This window comes from Microcaecilia unicolor, chromosome 7 (assembly GCF_901765095.1).
Source record: "Microcaecilia unicolor chromosome 7, aMicUni1.1, whole genome shotgun sequence".
NCBI lineage: Eukaryota > Metazoa > Chordata > Amphibia > Gymnophiona > Siphonopidae > Microcaecilia > Microcaecilia unicolor.
The window spans coordinates 297,476,248-297,495,847 of NC_044037.1; the positions used below are offsets into that span (position 1 = coordinate 297,476,248).

At 44.6% G+C, this 19,600-nt stretch overlaps 1 protein-coding gene across 7 annotated transcripts in view; it reads right to left on the reverse strand.

The window, feature by feature from the left end:
• Positions 1–19,600, reverse strand: part of BIN1 (bridging integrator 1) — a 258,711-nt gene that overhangs the window by 33,252 nt on the left and 205,859 nt on the right. For 5 of the 7 annotated variants that reach the window (XM_030210517.1, XM_030210515.1, XM_030210522.1 and 2 more), the window contains exons 9-11: positions 13,142–13,233; positions 12,056–12,100; positions 2,598–2,766 (exon numbers count right to left, since the gene is read on the reverse strand). In XM_030210517.1, coding sequence (XP_030066377.1) covers positions 2,598–2,766; positions 12,056–12,100; positions 13,142–13,233 — 306 coding nt within the window. The remainder of the gene's footprint in view (positions 1–2,597; positions 2,767–12,055; positions 12,101–13,141; positions 13,234–19,600) is intronic. The other 2 variants (XM_030210518.1, XM_030210521.1) reach the window with 1 other exon arrangement.

Here is a 19,600-nt window from a genome sequence, read left to right on the forward strand (position 1 = left end):
AGATGGTGGTGTTGACTTCCCCCAAAATATTTGAAGTCACTCACATGAAACAAACACAGTAAAAAGGAGGAATCACATTCCTCTAACATTCAGCGAGTTTAGGATCAGCGAATCCACCCCAGCAACTGTGGCCTTCAAGTGTCTGCAGACCAGCCCATGGTTTTGCGAAAATTAATTGCCCACTTGTCTGTGACTAACCACCGATATTCAGTGACACTGAACCAGACTCCTGAGTCTAGCCCCTTTCACCTTCATCCTATGACCCCTGGTTCCAGAGCTTCCTTTCAACTGAGAGAGGCTCGCCTCCTGTGCATTTATGCCGCATAGGTATTTAAACGCCTCTATCGTATCTCCCCTCTCCCATCTTTCTTCCAAAGTATACATATTATAGAATCACCCCCATTCTGTCTATTAAATTCCTGGGGATGCCAGCTCTGCAGTCTAAAGGAAGAGGAATGTTTTCTAGAGAGGTAATGACCAGAACAACTGGCCCCATTTTCACTCTAACCCCTGGCAAGTCCGATCACTAAGTTTGCACTCAAAGAGCCGCTCTTTGGTGGGTGTCTAAGGGGTCCTTTTACTAAGGAGTGGAGGATTGGCCTAGTGGTTAGGGTGGTGGACTTTGGTCCTGGGGAACTGAGTTCGATTCCCACTTCAGGCACAGGCAGCTCCTTGTGACTCTGGGCAAGTCACTTAACCCTCCATTGCCCCATGTAAGCTGCATTGAGCCTGCCATGAGTGGGAAAGCGCAGGGTACAAATGTAACAAAAATAAAATAGATACTATTGGAGGTTCTACATGGAATGTTGCCACTATTGGAGATTCTACATGGAATGTTGCTACTATTGGAGATTCTACATGGAATGTTGCTATTCCACTAGCAACATTCCATGTAGAAGGCTGCGCAGGCTTCTGTTTCTGTGAGTCTGACGTCCTGCGCGGCCACATTGGTGATCTGCAAGGGCCGACCTCTACATGGAATGTTTCTAGTGGGACTCTGGGCAAGTCACTTAACCCTCCATTGCCCCATGTAAGCCGCATTAAGCCTGCCATGAGTGGGAAAGCGCGGGGTACAAATGTAACAAAAAAAAAAAAAAAAAAAAAAGGTATATTATTTATTTATTTGTTACATTTGTATCCCACATTTTCCCACCTATTCGTAGGCTCAATGTGGCCTACATAGTTCCGGAGAAGTTATTACTAACTCCAGTGTGAGCAAATACAAACTGGATAGTACAAATTTAAAGATTGGGCAGTTCGCTCCATGCGGGTAGCGAGGGTGGGATCGTTCGGTGAGGGATTGAGTATTGTCCATTACTTAATTGTTGTGTTCCATAGTTTGGTGTTTATGTTAGTTGAGTGGGGTATGCCTTTCTGAAAAGGTGAGTTTTTAGGGGGGGGGTTTCAAAAATTTAGGTGGTTGCTCATGGTTTTCAACTCTTTTGGTAATGTGTTCCAGAGCTATGTGCATACGTAGGAGAAAGTGGACGCATATGTTGATTTATACTTCAGTCTCTTGCATCTTGGGAAGTGAAAGTTTAGGTACGTTCTTGCTGATTCAAATGTGTTTCTCTTTGGTAGGTCGATTAGTTCAGTCAAGGATTTTGCGTGCTAAATGCCGTACAGCTCACTGGATATGTACGAGCTGCATGGCACTTAATGCACACTAATTCATTAGCATGCGCTAAATCAGTTAGCGCACCTTAGTAAAAGGACCCCTAAATGCAGTGATCACAACTAGCACCAAATACAACAAGGAAGGATTCCCTAAGGAAAGAACGTTTGTCCAACAGAGTAGGGAAGGGATGTTGGGCAACCAAAGCAGGCAGGATTCCAGAGGTAGATGGATAAAAAATCTTTATTACCAGAGGCCATGGACTCGACATGTTTTTTGAAGCTATACTTTGATGCTGTATGCGATTGTCTGTATCATTTTATTGGCCTAGTATCTTTTATAGTGAATAGATGTTAAAAAGACACTGACTCCTGAAGCAGGCATATTTTTTGCCGAAACAAAGGACCTCATTGAGTCTATGGTATCTGGTAATAAAGATTTTTTTTTCCATCTAACTCTGGAGTCCTGTCTGGTTTGGTTTCCCGGCGTCCCTTCCCTACTCTGGGATCACAGCTAGAACACACTGCCCAACACCCGAGACATCAAGAGAGGAACTGGCCAGGCAGGCGACATCCATAAAGGATCTTGGATAGGAGAGCTCGGGGGAGGGGGCAATAAAGAAGCCCGACAGGCAGGGGTAGAAGCCAACACACAGGTAATGCCAGAGCAGCTGCTTTGGAGGGATGATTTGGCTCACGAAGAGGACAGAACGTTTCAGCTTGTGCAATTGATTTTCCACAGAAAACTCCAGTGGGCTAGAAGGATCTTTTATCTAAATCAGACACTAGGCCTGAACATTCACTAACCTTCGAGTGCATGCCAGAACAGAATGTGTGCGTCATGCAAAATTTGTGTCACATATTTTACATACGTATGTTTATTTCTTTCCCCGTATAGGTGCACAGTATTGCTTAGCAGAATTCCACTATGCTTGCTTGGAGGTCAACGTCCCATCTGATATCAACCACTACATGGACCGTACCTGAGAAGGTGATTTGGGAACATCTGCAACCGGCGTTTCGCCTAGGGTGGCAGGCGCCACCGGAGCCACCTCAGCTTCATGGTTCACAGTCTTGGTCTCCTGGCTTGTGTGTGGGGGTCCATCGGGGGGAGGAGAGGGGCTTTTGTTTGCCTTCACTGAGCTGCTATCGCTGCAGAGAGAAAAGAAATTGAGATAATTCTGTGACGACACATGAATATAGAGGAAACAAGAGTGAATCAAACTTGCGCTACTTGGCTCCAACTCCCACACTTCCCCCCTCCCCCCAAACTCAAAAATCTTCTCGCCTCCTCTGGAAAGTGGAGTGCAAGAGGGAGTGGAGGAGTAGCCCTAGTGCTTAAAGCGGACCCCCAAATGAGGTCACAAAATCCACATTTGTAGTCACAACCTGAGTCAGCCCTCCATAGGAGCATTATTGTTCTGCACCTCCGGGGGGGGGGTCCACAAATTTTTATTTGACCACAGGGTTACTAAAAGATTGATTAGCACTGGGCCGAGAACCAGGCAAGCCCAGTTCAAATTCTGCTACTGCCCCTTACGATCTTGGACAAGCCATTTAACCCTCAATTACCTTAGATGCAAGTTTCGACTGTAAGCACCTCCAGGGACAGAAAAACACCTAGCGTACCTGAATATAACTTACCCTGAAAAAGATGTGAGCTAAATGCAAACAAATGTACCATTCTTTTCTTACACCCTATGCTGTCTATTAAGATGTTTATTGTGTTGACTTACTATCCACCTTATAATCGAAAGAGAAAAACGCCTAGATTTCGACCCAAATCGGGAGATAGACGTTTATCTCACAAAAACCGAATAAATCGGTATAATCGAAAGCCGATTTTGGACGTTTTCAACTGCACTCCGTCGCGGTTGCGGACAAAGTTGATGGGGGCGTGTCAGAGGTGTGGCGAAGATGGAACTGGGGCGTGGTTATCGGCCGAGGAGAGATGTACGCGTTAGGGCGATAATCGAAAAAATAGGACACTTTTGTTGGACCCTTTTTTCACACGAACAGGTCCCAAAAAAGTGCTCTAAATGACCAGATGACCATCGGAGGGAATCGGGGATGACCTCCCCTGACTCCCCCAGTGGTCACTAACCCCCTCCCCACCACAAAAAAATGATGTTTCACAACTTTTTATTTTCACCATCAAAAGTCATACCCACCTCCCTGGCAGCAGTATGCAGGTCCCTGGAGCAGTTGTTAGGGGGTGCAGTGGACTTCAGGCAGGTGGACCCAGGCCCATCCCCCCCCCACCTATTACAATTGTGCTGCTTAATGCTTAGTCGTCCAACCCCCCCAAACCCACTGTACCCACATGTAGGTGCCCCCCTTCACCCCTTAAGGCTATAGTAATGGTGTAGACTTGTGGGCAGTGGGTTTTGAGGGGGATTTGGGGGGCTCAACACACAAGGGAAGGGTGCTATGCACCTGAGAGCTCTTTTACCTTTTTTTTGTTTTTGTAAAAGTGCCCCCTAGGGTGCCCGGTTGGTGTCCTGGCATGTGAGGGGGACCAGTGCACTACGAATCCTGGCCCCTCCCACGAAAAAAATGCCTTGGATTTATTCGTTTTTGAGCTGGGCGCTTTCATTTTCCATTATCGCTGAAAAATAAAAACGCCCAGCTCACAAATTGTCGAATAAAACATGGACGTCTATTTTTTGCGAAAATACGGTTCGGTCCTCCCCTGCACGGACCCGTTCTCGGAGATAAACGCCCATGGAGATAGACGTTTTCGTTCGATTATGCCCCTCCACGTAATGTTATGTGAATGTTTTTACTACTGTAATTGTCTATTGCCTATGTCCAGCTTATTCCCGCTGTACAACACCTTGGGTGAATTTCTTTTAAAAAGGTGATAAAATCTTTTTTTGTAATAACATATATACAAGTGCTTTTTACCCCTTTCTGGCCCACACTGTATTCATTTTTGGCATATCAAAAGGTATTTTATGGCCGCGCCGCCTGTGGAACGCATGATGATGTCCATCTGCAGCGTTTTTGGTTTTAATTTGTTTCTATACATGTTTTAGACTTTTTTTGTATGGCACCAATTTTTACATATCTATATTGAATCTAGCCTGAGTAGTTTTATATTATGTTGATTTTAGCTTTTGGCGTTTTTTTTTTTTTTTTTTTTTCAAAATCAGGTCATTTTTACTCGCTATTTATTTATTTTTGTAGTGTTTTTAGTTCAATTTTGAATTATCATTGTCTAGCATGTATTTTTATGATGGGTTTTGAGTATTCAGCTTTTGGATTCTTGTTTTTGCTTTTTTTTTTTTTTTTTAGATATTTTTGTAAACCTTTGACCCCTGTCAGCACATAAATTAGCAACCTCAGGGCTCTGTTTACGAAGGCGCGTTAGCATTTTTAACACGCCTATAATTAGCACACACGCTAACCGTGTGGGTGCCTATAGGGATATTGTAGGCGCCTACACAGTTAAAGCACGTAAATGGTTAACGCATGTTAAAGATGCTAATGCGCCTATAATGCGCCCCGTGATCAGAGCCTTCGAGTGCGTGAAACAATGCGCTCGAGGGCTCTTAGCGCAAGTAGCTTGCAAATGCATGTTAATCAGCACTTAACGCATTCATCCCCAATGACCAGTGACCAGCGCGCCAAAGATTGGATCGCTGGCCACGACAAACCCTACGCCAGCTCCGAACTGCCGTTAGGGTTTGCAGACCATTCGGAAGGAATAGTGAGCCCTTTCCAGCATGTATTTGCATGCTGGCAGGCCCCCATTCCCCCCTACAGCAAACCTGCCAGCGAGGGCAGTTGAGGACGTCCAAAATTTGGACGTTTCTGTGACGGGGCAGTTGAGGACGTCCGAAATTTGGACGTTTCTGTGACGGGGCAGTAGAGGACGTCCAAATTTTGGGCGTCTTTCTCATAGAAACATCCAATTTTGGACGTCCTTAACTGCCCATTGCAGAAACATCCAAAATTTGGACGTCCCCTACTGCCCCGTCACAGAAACGTCCAAATTTTGGACATCCTCAACTGCCCCGTCGCTATACCTCCGACACCCCCTTGAAATTTGGCCGTCCCTGCAACAGGGCAGTTGAGGACGTCCATCTTCCGATTTAAAGATGGGCGTCCTTCTCTTTTCATTGGTCTCCAGCCCAGACCTGTCAAACAAGTGCGGGAGGATTGTGCTGAGCGCACGCTCAGGCACAATTCTCCCGCACTTCTACCCCATGAGCAGAGATAATTGCGCTGCTTAAATTTGCATGCATTATCTCTGATCATAGGTCTAATAGCGCCCCATGCTATTTTAGAGCACTGTTTGGAACAGCGCGGGACTTTTGATCATCTGCCTGTTAGTGTTATACAGGAATGCTGTACAGGGGTGATATGATACAGATGTTCAAATATTTGAAAGGTATTAATCCGCAAACGAATCTTTTCCGGAGATGGGAAGGCGGCAGAAAGAGAGGACATGAAATGAGATTGAAGGGGGGCAGACTCAGGAAAGATATCAGGAAGTATTTTTTCACCGAGAGGGTGGTGGACGCTTGGAATGCCCTCCCGCGGGAGGTGGTGGAGATGAAAACGGTAACGGAATTCAAACATGCGTGGGATATGCATAAAGGAATCCTGTGCAGAAGGAATGGATCCTCAGAAGCTTAGCTGAAATTGGGTGACGGAGCAGGTGGGGGGAAGAGGGGTTGGTGGTTGGGAGGTGAGGATAGTGGAGGGCAGACTTATACGGTCTGTACCAGAGCCGGTGATGGGAGGCGGGACTGGTGGTTGGGAGGCGGGGATAGTGGAGGGCAGACTTATACGGTCTGTACCAGAGCCGGTGATGGGAGGCGGGACTGGTGGTTGGGAGGCGGCAAATACTGCTGGGCAGACTTGTACGGTCTGTGCCCTGAAAAAGACAGGTACAAATTCAAGGTAAGGTATACACATATGAGTTTATCTTGGGCAGACTGGATGGACCACGCAGGTCTTTTTCTGCCGTCATCTACTATGTTAGTATGTTACAATGTATTACCAGTGCTGGATTCCTTAGCAGAGGCTGCCATCTTCAGGATTTCTTTGATACTGAGCTTTTATATTATCCTTAGCGCTGTTTACATTTATATAATTTTTTGGTCATCTGATATTTTGTTTGGAGCGCTTTGTTAATATTACTTAGGTAGATGTCCTGTTTTTACTTTTTGTATTTGTATTGTTTTAAGGCATCTTTATAACACTGGTATCAGCTGTTTGTACACTGAACCATGTCTATGGTTGATTTTTATATGCCTGTAGCTGTACTAAGTGTCAGGCTTTCTTGGTTTATATTAAGTTGGCTTTTTTTTTTCCCCTGTATCTGATCTGCTCATTTTTATCGTCATCTTGGAGTTTGCAGATCGACTGCCCCATTGCTTTCTTGAATACCAACTAAGGCAGTTACACATATGACGTCAAATTAGTGACAATTAGCACCAAATCAACACCAATTATGTCAATTAAAAGCTAACAATTAAGTTCCACGCATAACTGACACTATTCTATAACTTGCATGCTACGCATCCAATTGCACAGGCAAGTTTATAGAATTAGGGGCTGTGTCAAAAACTGTGGACGCAGCGGGATCAAAATTTTCCTTCCCCTCCCCCCTCCTCCCAAATATGCTCTAGAACAAAGCAAGATGAGGAAACATTAAACCAAAGGTCTCCTGGTTGCTCCTTTCTAGAATCTGTAGTTTTCCCAGCAAACAGTTCTTGTACATCTGGCTTTAATTACAGTCCTATAACCTGAGAACTTCAGACAGCACGATGCACCCGGTCTCCGTGCACATAGCACACAGCAGGCTGGATTAGTTACCAAACCTAAAGGCAGACTCTCCTTTAGAAGAGGATTTGGGAACTGATCGTCAATCCTCTCCTCTTCAATCCTGTACATTGCCCCCTTCCCAACTAAAGACAGCAGAAGCACTGCTACCCCTGCTTTAAGAGAAAACAAAAAAACAAAAACATTGGCATATTTGAGAGAATTCTCTCCGTCTAGTCGCAGGCCTGAATAAAAAGACAGGGAGGTACCGATGATGGGTGGGGGGGAGGGGGGATAAGGGAAGTTTAGGGGATCAAAAATATCTGATGTAATTGGAGGCTGGGAATATTTATGTCATGTTTATGTAATGACTATCACATTCTATTGAAGAGCGTTTATTTTGTGTATTAAGGAAAAAGAAAATTGATGTTACTATACCAAATGGTGTATACTGTTGGCTAAGGTGTATTGGAGCTACAGAATTTGGTTGTCATTTGTGATATGCAATTATTCATTAATAAAAAAATTGTTAAAAAATAAATAAATAAAAAAAAATAAAAAGACAGGGAGAAAGAACTGTGTGCAGAGGCCGTAACAATCTACAATCCTGCGAGTCAGGATTCCAGGATTGATAGAGCAAGTCTTAGCACACCCCATACCTCGATAGGATTCCACCGCGTTTCAGTAGAGAGCGGCAGACAGCAGCAGCAATTTTCATATCCTGTCAGCTGTCGAGCCCAGAACCTCCTTGCTGCTGCATCCCGCCCTTGTGGAAGCAGGAAGTGACATCAAAAAGGGTGAGACGCAGCAGCGAGGAAGCTCTGGGCCCGGCAGCTGTCAGGATATGAAATCTACTGAAATGTGGATGCACATTAGACATGCGAGGCCTCTAGGAGCATGAGGCCCTGTGCGACCGCTCCAGTCACCCCACCTAAGACCAACCCCGAGGATAGCCACTGAATATGCATGAGAGATTTGCAAACAATGAAGGCAGACTGTACAAGTCTCTCATGCATATACAGTTTTGGATTTCCTGAAAACTCAGCTGACTGGGTGTGGCCCGAGGACTGGCTTGAGAACCAGATTCCTTGTATATCAATATCATCCTTCTAGAACAGCAGTTAAAAATAACGCTGCCATTTCATTGTGTGAACAGGGCTCACCAAGGCATTTGATATTAGAAAAACATGAAAATGCCCTGTACACTGGCTCAGTCGCCATGTCCACCTTAACCTCCCTCTCCTTGCTTTCATTTAGTGAGGGTAATTCTCCACCAGCGTGAGGAGTTTGCAGACCCATGACAGCGGCAATTCTATGAAGTGTGCCAGAAGTTAGACACCACAATGCTGGGCGCCAAGCGTGAATTCTGCAACAGGATCTGGGCTCCCAATTACGTAGTATCTATGGCAGGCATAAACACTACGCTTTGGTGTGTAAATGACACCAGTGGCATAGCTACGTGGGGCCTGGGGGCCTCGGCCCCCGTAGATTTGGCCTGGACCCCCCTGCCGACGACCCACCCAACCCCCCTCCCGCCGCCAACCCGCCATCGCCTGCCTTTGCTGGTGGGGGACCCCAAACCCCCGCCAGCCGAGGTCCTCTTCTTCTCGTAAAAGGCTTCCTTCTGTTTCTGACATCCTGCATGTTGTACGTGCAGGACGTCAGACTCACAGAATGAAGCCTTGCAGATCAGCTGATCTGCAAGGCTTCATTCTGTACGTTGTACGTGCAGGACACCAGAAACAGAAGAAAGCCTTTTGCGAGAAGAAGAGGACCTCGGCTTGCGGGGGTTGGGGTCCCCCCCAGCAAAGGTAGGCGAAGGCGGGTTGGCGGCGGGAAGGGGGGGGTCGAGAGGGTCGGCGGCAGGGAGGGGTCGGCGGTGCCGGGGGGGGCTAAAATGTGCCCCCTTACCTCGGTCTCTGGACCCCCCTCCCGCCGAAGTCTGGCTACGCCCCTGATTGACACTGCTCTAACAAGTGCACATCATTGTGGGAGACCCTTCACCTTGCCCTGCACACGCTAATGCCCCCTTGCAATTGCGCTGTGTGGATTACTATTTCTTTATAGGTTTAATGATATCACATTCAAAGAACAAACTTATAAATGCTTAGCAAAATAAGCAGTACAATATTCATAGAAATTAAAAATTGAGGAAAAAGTATCTTCAAACTTAGTCCACAAATAGCTAGACCAAGATGCAAGGAAATAACTAAGGAAAATACTTTTATAATTAATCTAAATCAATTATTGAGCAGGGAAAAGCCAAACAATCGCAGACGGTTTAAACAGCATGTTATTAACCAATGGGCTCGTTCAGGAAAGCATTTCGTTCACCTTTCTTGAAAAAAATAAATTCCTGCAATTTCTTTGGGTCAAAGAAAACATAATTAATTGCATTTAGAGATACCAAACATCTAAAGGCAAATTTTAATACAAATAGTGCTTAACTCTTGAAACATTCGCATGCATAACTGCTCGTATTCCACAATCCGAGAACCCAGTGACGTGTACTTTTTAAGCGTTCACATTACAGAACAAGAGGGAAGCGTTTTCCTTTAAAAATACACTGGCCAGCTGGAACTGCACATCAAATGAAATCCTGGCTGTACTTGAACTGATCCACTCCCAGCTACACACACAAGGGAGAGGGCAATCTTGAAAAACACATGTTTAACTCACAAAAATCTCTTTGAAAATTGCTGCAGTGCCAGTGAGAAGGCTCCTTTTGTAGGCAAAACATCCACCTCGACATTCACTTAACAGGAACCCTGGCCAGGGACAGTGGAGCACTTTATTGGTTGGAGAAGCCAAACAAACCAATCACTGGACCCACCCCAAGCTCCCTAATTGCTGGGCAAAATATTGATCAAGCTTATGGCCACAGTGGCCCACCTCATTCCTCTGCCTAGGACCCAGGGCACTCATGACCTAGATGTTCAAGCTCCAGACTCCCATAATGCCCCTCCAAGACAACATCTCTGCCCATGCCCCCCTCCCCCAGCCTTAATTTGTGCTCCTTGACTTATCTAAAGTCTTAACTGTACTCTGAGCACTTTCTGCTTGTATTCAGTCTTTGCTCTATGGAATCAGTGCTACCTTTTTGAGGCTGCTTTTACATAAGTACATAAGTACATAAGTAATGCCATACTGGGAAAAGACCAAGGGTCCATCGAGCCCAGCATCCTGTCCACGACAGCGGCCAATCCAGGCCAAGGGCACCTGGCAAGCTTCCCAAACGTACAAACATTCTATACATGTTATTCCTGGAATTTTGGAGTTTTCCAAGTCCGTTTAGTAGCGGTTTATGGACTTGTCCTTTAGGAAACCGTCCAACCCCTTTTTAAACTCTGCTAAGCTAACTGCCTTCACCACTTTCTCCGGCAACGAATTTTAACTCCTATTCATTTGTTCAGTACTCATGTCTTATCATTCCCACCTTAAGTAGTTCCCTAATTCCCTTATTTCGCTTGTCTGTCTTGTTTAGACTGTAAGCTCTGCTCAGCAGAGACTGTCTCTTACATGTTTAGTGTACAGTGCTGCATATATCTAGTAGCATTATAGAAATGACAAGTCGTAGTAGTAGTAGTACTCTTTCGGATTCCAGAATCTGGCTACTCTTTGGGATTCCGGAATCTTGATACCCTTTGTCCCTTATTTGTCCCGTTTGTCCGTCTTGATTAGATTGTAAGCTCTGTAAAGCAGGAACCGTCTCTTACACGTTTAGTGTACAGTGATGCGTACGTCTAGTAGCGCTATACAAATAAGCAGTAGTAGTAGTCTTTCAGATTCCGGAATCTTGCTGCTCTTTGTCCTTATCCCTTATTTTGTCCAGTTTGTCTGTCTTGATTAGGTTGTAAGCTCTGTCAAACAGGGACCATCTCTTACATGTTTAGTGTACAGCACTGTGTACGTCTAGTAGCGCTATACAACTAAGTAGTAGTAGTAGTAATAGTCTTTTGGATTCCAAAACCTTGCTACTATTTGGGATTCCGGAATCTTGCTGTTCTTTGTCCTTATCCCTTATTCGTCCAGTTTTTGTCTGTCTTGATTAGATTGTAAGATCTGTCAAACAGGGACCGTCTCTTACATGTTTAGTGTACAGTGTTGCATATGTCTAGTAGCGCTATAGAAGGATAAATACTAGAAGTTAAGACAACCAAGTTCTCTGTATCGTGCCAGGAAGGAGACAGTACAGAGAATCTTTGTTTGTCCCAGGTAGTGCAGAGTCTGCACATCAAGACCTGAACACAAGCAGAAGGTGCTCAGGGTACAGCTAAGTACTGAGCTACACCTTTAGGTTCCCTCCCCCCATCTCCCACTCAGTTAAATTCTTTTTCTTGGACTCAAGAGCTAAAACAACCATAGAATGAGGGTTTTGGTGGACACAACGTAGAATTTCTTATCGATTTTCATATTCATCTCTAGAACTAAACATTTTGAAAGAATTCAAGAAACACAAACACGAATATTCAGGTCTGGTTAAGGCAACACACGGATTATTTTGGTTACTCTCAGAAATCTCCAAGTTCCTAGAACTTGAGAAGCTCACTTGGTCATGCAGAAAGCTATGCATTCCAGTCACTGCACAAGTCCCTTCGGAAATCCGAAAGGTTTCAGCAGGCTTTGTTAATGGAACAGCACGCCATCATGCGGTCTGCAGTGCTACCTGCTCTTCTTTATCCGCAGCCTGGAGAACAGATTGGCTTTCTTTCTGTTGGGGATGGGGGGGTTAGAAATCCTGGATAAGTGACACATGCTTGAGCTTATACTGCAACAGAAAGTAAAGTTGGGCCAACGAGATGGAAGAGCTTTTGCATCCCTGTCAGATGTCATTCTCTAGGCTCCTACAGCCCTCCACACGGCAACGATCTGATATTGCAAAACCACACCAAGAACACCGAGGTCAATATTCAGCCGGTGGCAGTTAGCGTTTTGCCGACTGCCGTCAGCGTTATTCCCAGATTTTCAATGCCGGGCCTAGTCCGGGCTTTGGCATTGAATATCTGAAGCTGGCTAATGCATAGCCGGTTAAGTCGATCTTCAGAACTTTGAACGGTTATGGGTTAGGTTGGCGCATAAAAGATAGGACTGATTTATGCAGTTACCATGGCCGGTTAAGAACTGAATATCGGCACTTAACCGACCAACTGCTGACTCCGTCCTCGGTACGCACCCAAAAGAGCCAGTTCTCACTTAAGAGCTAACTGCTAATTTTCAGCAGTGATAACCGGTTTAAGTGCCACTGAAAATGAGCAAATAACCCCGAACAAGTGATTTAACTGGTCAACGGCCAGTTAAATTGTTTTGAATACTAATCTTATAGGGTCCAACAGCAGAGAGTCAACCAGCTAGCCCACCCATACAAAGTACCATAGTCAAATATGTTGAGAAAATGTCTACCCACTATGTCGATTATAAACTTAAGAATATAGGTCCTCAATCCTTATTGACTACAGTTGTCTGCGTCCATTTTAGGAAACTGAAAATCCACTTATATTCAGGTGATTTATTTTTACCTGTAAAACAGTCTGATACACAGCTTTCAGTGACGTTTATCAAAGAGATACTTTAATACCAGTTTACTAATGATTAGCATGCGCTAAAAGAGTTATCACCCTTTACCTGCCACAAGGCCCATTTTATTTCTGTAGGCCCTGTGCAATAAGAATAAGAACAACCTAGTAGCACCAATAAAACACCCAGCGCCCCAAGAAATGCTGCATTACCCGGAGGCCCCTGTTCACAGACTAACCTTGGCTGTGCTTTGATGGGGAAAGCATTGGATGCTGGGCTTCCATGTTGCTTTTCTAGATTCACCATGACATCGTTGAGGTTCTGATTGATCTAGAAAAACAGAAAAGGTCTGTGAGCAGGTGGGTCAGGGTTACCAACACCGATTTTTTTCAAATTAAGAGATCAGGAATGCAGCCTGATCAACGTATTGAGGAAACGATACCAGCACCGATTCTACACTCAAAACGAAAACTCTAGGAAACAAGGCCACGAAGGGGTACAGATGAAGACACCACAGCTCCAAGCCAAAAATGATTCCTTGTCAAAATACAGATTGAATTTATATCAGCATTTCATATAATGTATCAGATTGCCGTTTTACTCTGTCAGCATGAATTTCTGTAGAACATTATAACCCAAAGTGATCTGCAGTCATAGTTGCCTTGATACTATAAAGAAAAGCTCAACTATTAGCAACATTCCATGTAGAATCTCAAATAGTAGCAACAGAATCTCCAATCGTAGCAACATTCCATGTAGAATCTCAAGTAATAGCAACATTCTAGAATCTCAAATAGTAACAACATCCCATGTTCCACTGCACTAACCACTGGGCTACTCCTCCACTAGCAACATTCCATGTAGAAGCCTGCCCTTGCAGATCAGCAACGCAGCCGCGCAGGCTTCTGTTTCTTTGAGGACGTCAGACTCACAGAAACAGAAGCCTGCGCGGCCACGTTGCTGATCTTCAAGGGCAGGCTTCTACATTACTACTACTTATCACTTCTATAGTGCTACAAGGCATACGCAGCGCTGTACATCATACACGAAAAGACAGTCCCTGCTCAAAGAGCTCACAGCTATGTAGATAGGTAAGTAATGTCTTGTCGTTCTCTGCTGCTGTCCACTCTCATTTGAAAAGAGGCGTGGGAAATGGAAATGTTTCCCATGACCTTCCTGTTTCTCCTTTCCTCCAGGGTGTACATGTTCAGGTCAGCAAGTCTCTCCTCATACGTCTTGTAACGCAAATCCCATACCGTTCTTGTGCAAAGAAAAGCTACAAGAATGGTATGGGATTTGCGTTACAAGACGTATGAGGAGAGACTTGCTGACCTGAACAAGTATACCCTGGAGGAAAGGAGAAACAGGGGTGATAAGATACAGACATTCAAATATTTGAAAGGTATTAATCCGCAAACGAACCTTTTCCGGAGATGGGACTGCGGTAGAACTAGAGGACATGAAATGAGATTGAAGGGGGGCAGGCTCAAGAAAAATGTCAGGAAGTACTTTTTCACGGAGAGTGGTGGATGCTTGGAATGCCCTCCCGCGAGACGTGGTGGAGATGAAAACGGTAACAGAATTCAAACATGTGTGGGATAAACATAAAGGCATCCTGTTCAGAAGGAATGGATCCTCAGAAGCTTAGCCGAGATTGGGTGGCAGAGCCGGTGGTGGGAGGCAGGGCTAGTGCAGGGCAGACTTCTACGGTCTGTGTCCTGAAAATGGCAGATACAAATCAAGGTAAGGTATACACAAAAAATAATGAGTTTATCTTGTTGGGCAGACTGGATGGACCGTTCGGGTATTTTTCTTCCGCCATCTACTATGTTACTATCCTGCTTATTTTCGAAGGAGAAGGCCGGCCATCTTCTGACACAAATCGAGAGATGGACGGCCATGTACTGCCTTTTCTGTGGTTTTTGCAACTACATTCAAAGTGTTTTACATAATAAATACAGGTACTTATTTGTACCTGGGGCAATGGAGGGTTAAGTGACTTGCCCAAGGTCACAAGGAGCTGCAGTGGGAATTGAACCCAGGTCACCAGGATCAAAGTCTGCTGCATTAACCATTAGGCTACTCCTCCAATGAAATACAGGACCCTCAGGTTTCAGGATCATCCCTGATCCTGTTCCAGTCTAGAGCCAGCCCAGCTTTTCACAGCTCCTGTGTTCCCCATCTTCTGTTCCTAATATATACACTTTGATGTGAAGAAACTAAGCTTAATGGCTAAAACAGATAAGATGCCTTGCTTTGTGTGTGATGTTGCTATGACTCCCATAGTAACAGGATGCTGCCTCCACTTGGGAATTTCATATCTCCTGACAGAATAAAAAATGGTCATTCTTGTGCTAATTGAAGCCCTCTGTGTGTCTGTTACCACATGTGGCATATTTCTCTATTACACCTCAATATATCCTGCACGTATACTAAGGATACAATTTTCATAGATCCAAAGATTGGATGAATTCATCACTTTGCTGGGAAGTGTCTGGAAATCTACTTTTAACTAAAGGCATTTGCACTGGAGGAAGATGGGGGACTGTGGCAGGATCTCTGGCAACGCAACACTGCTTACATTTTTTGAAAGATCAGTTCTCTAGCTACAATTGTTTTTTGTTTAAATGTGCTTTTACTCTACCTGTTTCATACTTGCTCTAACTTGGGGGTGATTGTGTTTATCTTGCTGCACCATGTGCCTGGAATAGACTTCCTGAGCCGGTACATCAAGCTCCATCTCTGGCCGTCTTCAAATCTAAGCTAAAAGCCCACCTTTTTGATGTTGCTTTTAACTCATAACCCCTATTCACTTGTTCAGAACCCTTTTATCATCCTCACTTTAATATTCCCTTATCTCTTGTTTGTCCTGTTTGTCTGTCCTAATTAGCTTGTAAGCTCTGTTGAGCAGGGACTGTCTCTTCATGTTCAAGTGTACAGCGCTGTGCTGCGTACGTCTAGTAGCGCTATAGAAATGATTAGTAGTAGTCTTTGGGATTCCGGAATCTTGCTACTCTTTGGAATTCTGCACAGAATCTTGTTACTCTTTGGGATTCCGGAATCTTGCTGCTCTTTGGAATTCTGCACAGAATCTTGTTACTCTTTGGGATTCCGGAATCTTGCTACTCTTTGTCCTTATCTCTTATTTGTCCTGTTTGTCTGTCCTAATTAGCTTGTAAGCTCTGTTGAGCAGGGACTGTCTCTTCATGTTCAAGTGTACAGCGCTGTGCTGCGTACGTCTAGTAGCGCTATAGAAATGATAAGTAGTAGTAGTAGTAGTGATGATCTTAAAGTTTCCAGACAGGTAGAAAAAAAGTGATGGTCATAGCCAGAAGGATGCTCGGGTGCATAAGAAGGAGGGATGACCAGCAGGAACAAAGAGGTGACAGTGCCCTTATACAAGTCTCTGGTGAGGCCCCATTTAGAGTACTGCATGCAATTCTGGAGACCACACCTACAGAAGGATATAAACAGGATGGAGCTGGTCCAGAGGGCGGCTACAGAATTGGTAAGCGGTCTTAGACATAAAACATAGGGACAGGCTTATGAACCTCAATTGTACATGCTGGAAGAGAGGAAGGAGAGAGGAGATAGGATAGAGACGTTTAAAAACCTCAGGGGTATTAACGTACAAGAAGTGAGCCTTTTTCAAATGAAGGAAAACTCTGGAATGAGGGGGCATATGGTGAAGTTAAGAGGAAATAGGCTTAGGAAGAATCTAAGAAAGTATTAGTTCACGGGAAGGGTGGTGGAAGTGTGGAATGGCCTCCGGTGGAGATTGTGGACTGTCAGAATTTAAGAAAGCGTGAGACAAGCACGTGGGATTCCTTTGGAAAAGGAAGAGTTAGTGGTTACGAAGGATGGACCATTTGGCCTTTTATCTGCCACCATGTTTCTATTTGATGTCAAATTACTTTACAAATGAGAGATTATGTTATGGTGGTGTTAAATACTGAAGTATAAAATATGATGTGTTTATTGTTCAATTATATGTTTATTCTATTTTATATTTGTAATTTATGGTATTGTATATGTGTTGCTTATACGGTTTTGTTTATGTTCTAATTTGTTTGTTTCAGTTATCCTTTAACAGTGTATTTTCTTAACCCTGATGCAGCCATATTGAAAGAACATAAGAATAGCCATACTGGGTCAGACATAGTAACATAGTAGATGACGGCAGAAAAAGACCTGCACGGTCCATCCAGTCTGCCCAAGAAGATAAATTCATATGTGCTACTTTTTTTTATTTGTACTGTCCTCTTCAGGGCACAGACCGTATAAGTCTGCCCAGCACTATCCTCGCCTCCCAACTACCAGTCCCGCCTCCCACCACCAGCTCTGGCACAGACCGTATAAGTCTGCCCAGCACTATCCTCGCCTCCCAACCACCAGCTCTGGCACAGACCCTATAAGTCTGCCCAGCACTATCCCCGCCTCCCAACTACCAGTCCCGCCTCCCACCACCAGCTCTGGCACAGACCGTATAAGTCTGCCCAGCACTATCCCTGCCTCCCACCACCGGCTCTGGCACAGACCATATAAGTCTGCCCAGCACTAGTCCCGCCGCCCAACCACCAGCCCCGGCACAGACCGTATAAGTCTGCCCAGCACTAGTCCCGCCGCCCAACCACCAGCCCCGGCACAGACCGTATAAGTCTGCCCAGCACTAGTCCCGCCGCCCAACCACCAACCCCGGCACAGACCGTATAAGTCTGCCCAGCACTAGCCCTGCCTCCCAACCACCGGCTCTGCCACCCGTTCTAGGCTAAGCTCCTGAGGATCCCTTCCTTCTGCACAATGCCCAGTATCCTGATTGATTAAAGGAGATTACTTATTTATTTATTTATTTATTGCATTTGTATCCCATATTTTCCCACCTATTTGCAGGCTCAATGTGGCTTACAATTTTCCGTCATGACTTATGTCACTTCAGAATACATAGACAATTGGTAATATATATAGAACACGAATGCTAAATGAACAGTTGGATAAAAAAGGGAAAATATCCAAATGGTATCACATATTGAACATGGATTACATATTAAAATTAAACAATACGGTATAGGGAGGGAGTAATCCTATTGTTAAGTAAATGATGGTGAATTCCAGTTCCAATTATAAGTCATTATGGTATGTCATATTATAACACCTCAAAAGCGTTTTTGGTCTGCTCTTTTGTTCGTTACACTGTTCACATATATTGAGCTTCCCTCGAGCTGGGCAAGGTACAAACAACTGACGGAGGGAATGAAAGAAACTGATGAATTTCTTCTAACCCTAGATCCTGTAAGAATTTGTATCTGGTTTAGATTTACAGATCATACATCTTTGTTGAACTATGGGATAGAATTTCTGGCAAACGGTAAGAAAGGGACAGAAGCAACTGACTGAGGAGTTACACCGGCAAGGAGAAAGAAATTAATGATGGCTGTTATTCAGCGGCAGCTTCTTGGAAGGAATAATGGCGACAATTTCCAACTTCTTGTATCGCAAATTACAAGCAGACCCTGTAAAATAAACTTCCTGCGGCTAATTGGGAATCCAAAGCTGTTGCACACATTTCAACCTAGTTCTGCAAGTTGCTGACTAGGGTAGAGTTAGTTTAGAATATCAAATCTACATGTACTGTTTTCCCTCCCCGACCTAAACATTCATGTGGAAACTCCTCTTTTCACTCCACCTAGAAGTGGATGCTGTGGAAACCAGTACACATGTTTAGCACCTACATTGCTAATTAAGGGAAATAACCTTGAAAACTGACCTGTTTCATAGTATTAATTTGGATTTACCGCCTTCTTGAAGGTGCACAATAAGAATAAATCAAACATGAGCAATGGACAATTACAGCAGTAAAAACATTCAAATAATACGAAGTATGGCATAGTGGAGGAGTAGCCTAGTGGTTAGGGTGGTGGACTTTGGTCCTGGGGAACTGAGGAACTGAGTTCGATTCCCACTTCAGGCACAGGCAGCTCCTTGTGACTCCGGGCAAGTCACTTAACCCTCCATTGCCCCATGTAAGCCGCATTGAGCCTGCCATGAGTGGGAAAGCGCAGGGTACAAATGTAACAAAAATAAAATAGATACTATTGGAGATTCTACATGGAATGTTGCAACTACTGGAGATTCTACATGGAATGTTGCAACTACTGGAGATTCTACATGGAATGTTGCTACTATTGGAGATTCTACATGGAATGTTGCTATTCCACTAGCAACATTCCATGTAGAAGGCTGCGCAGGCTTCTGTTTCTGTGAGTCTGACGTCCTGCACGTACGTGCAGGACGTCAGACTCACAGAAGCAGAAGCCTGCACAGCCACATTGGTGATCTGCAAGGGCCGACTTCTACATGGAATAGCAACATTCCATGTAGAATCTCAAATAGTAGCAACAGTGGAGGAGTGGCCTAGTGGTTAGGGGTGGTGGACTTTGGTCCTGGGGAACTGAGGAAATGAGTTGGATTCCCACTTCAGGCACGGGCAGCTCCTTGTGACTCTGGGCAAGTCACTTAACCCTCCACTGCCCCATGTAAGCCTGCCATGAGTGGGAAAGCGCAGGGTACAAATGTAACAAAAATAAAATAGATACTATTGGAGATTCTACATGGAATGTTGCTATTCCACTAGCAACATTCCATGTAGAAGGCTGCGCAGGCTTCTGTTTCTGTGAGTCTGACGTCCTGCAGGACGTCA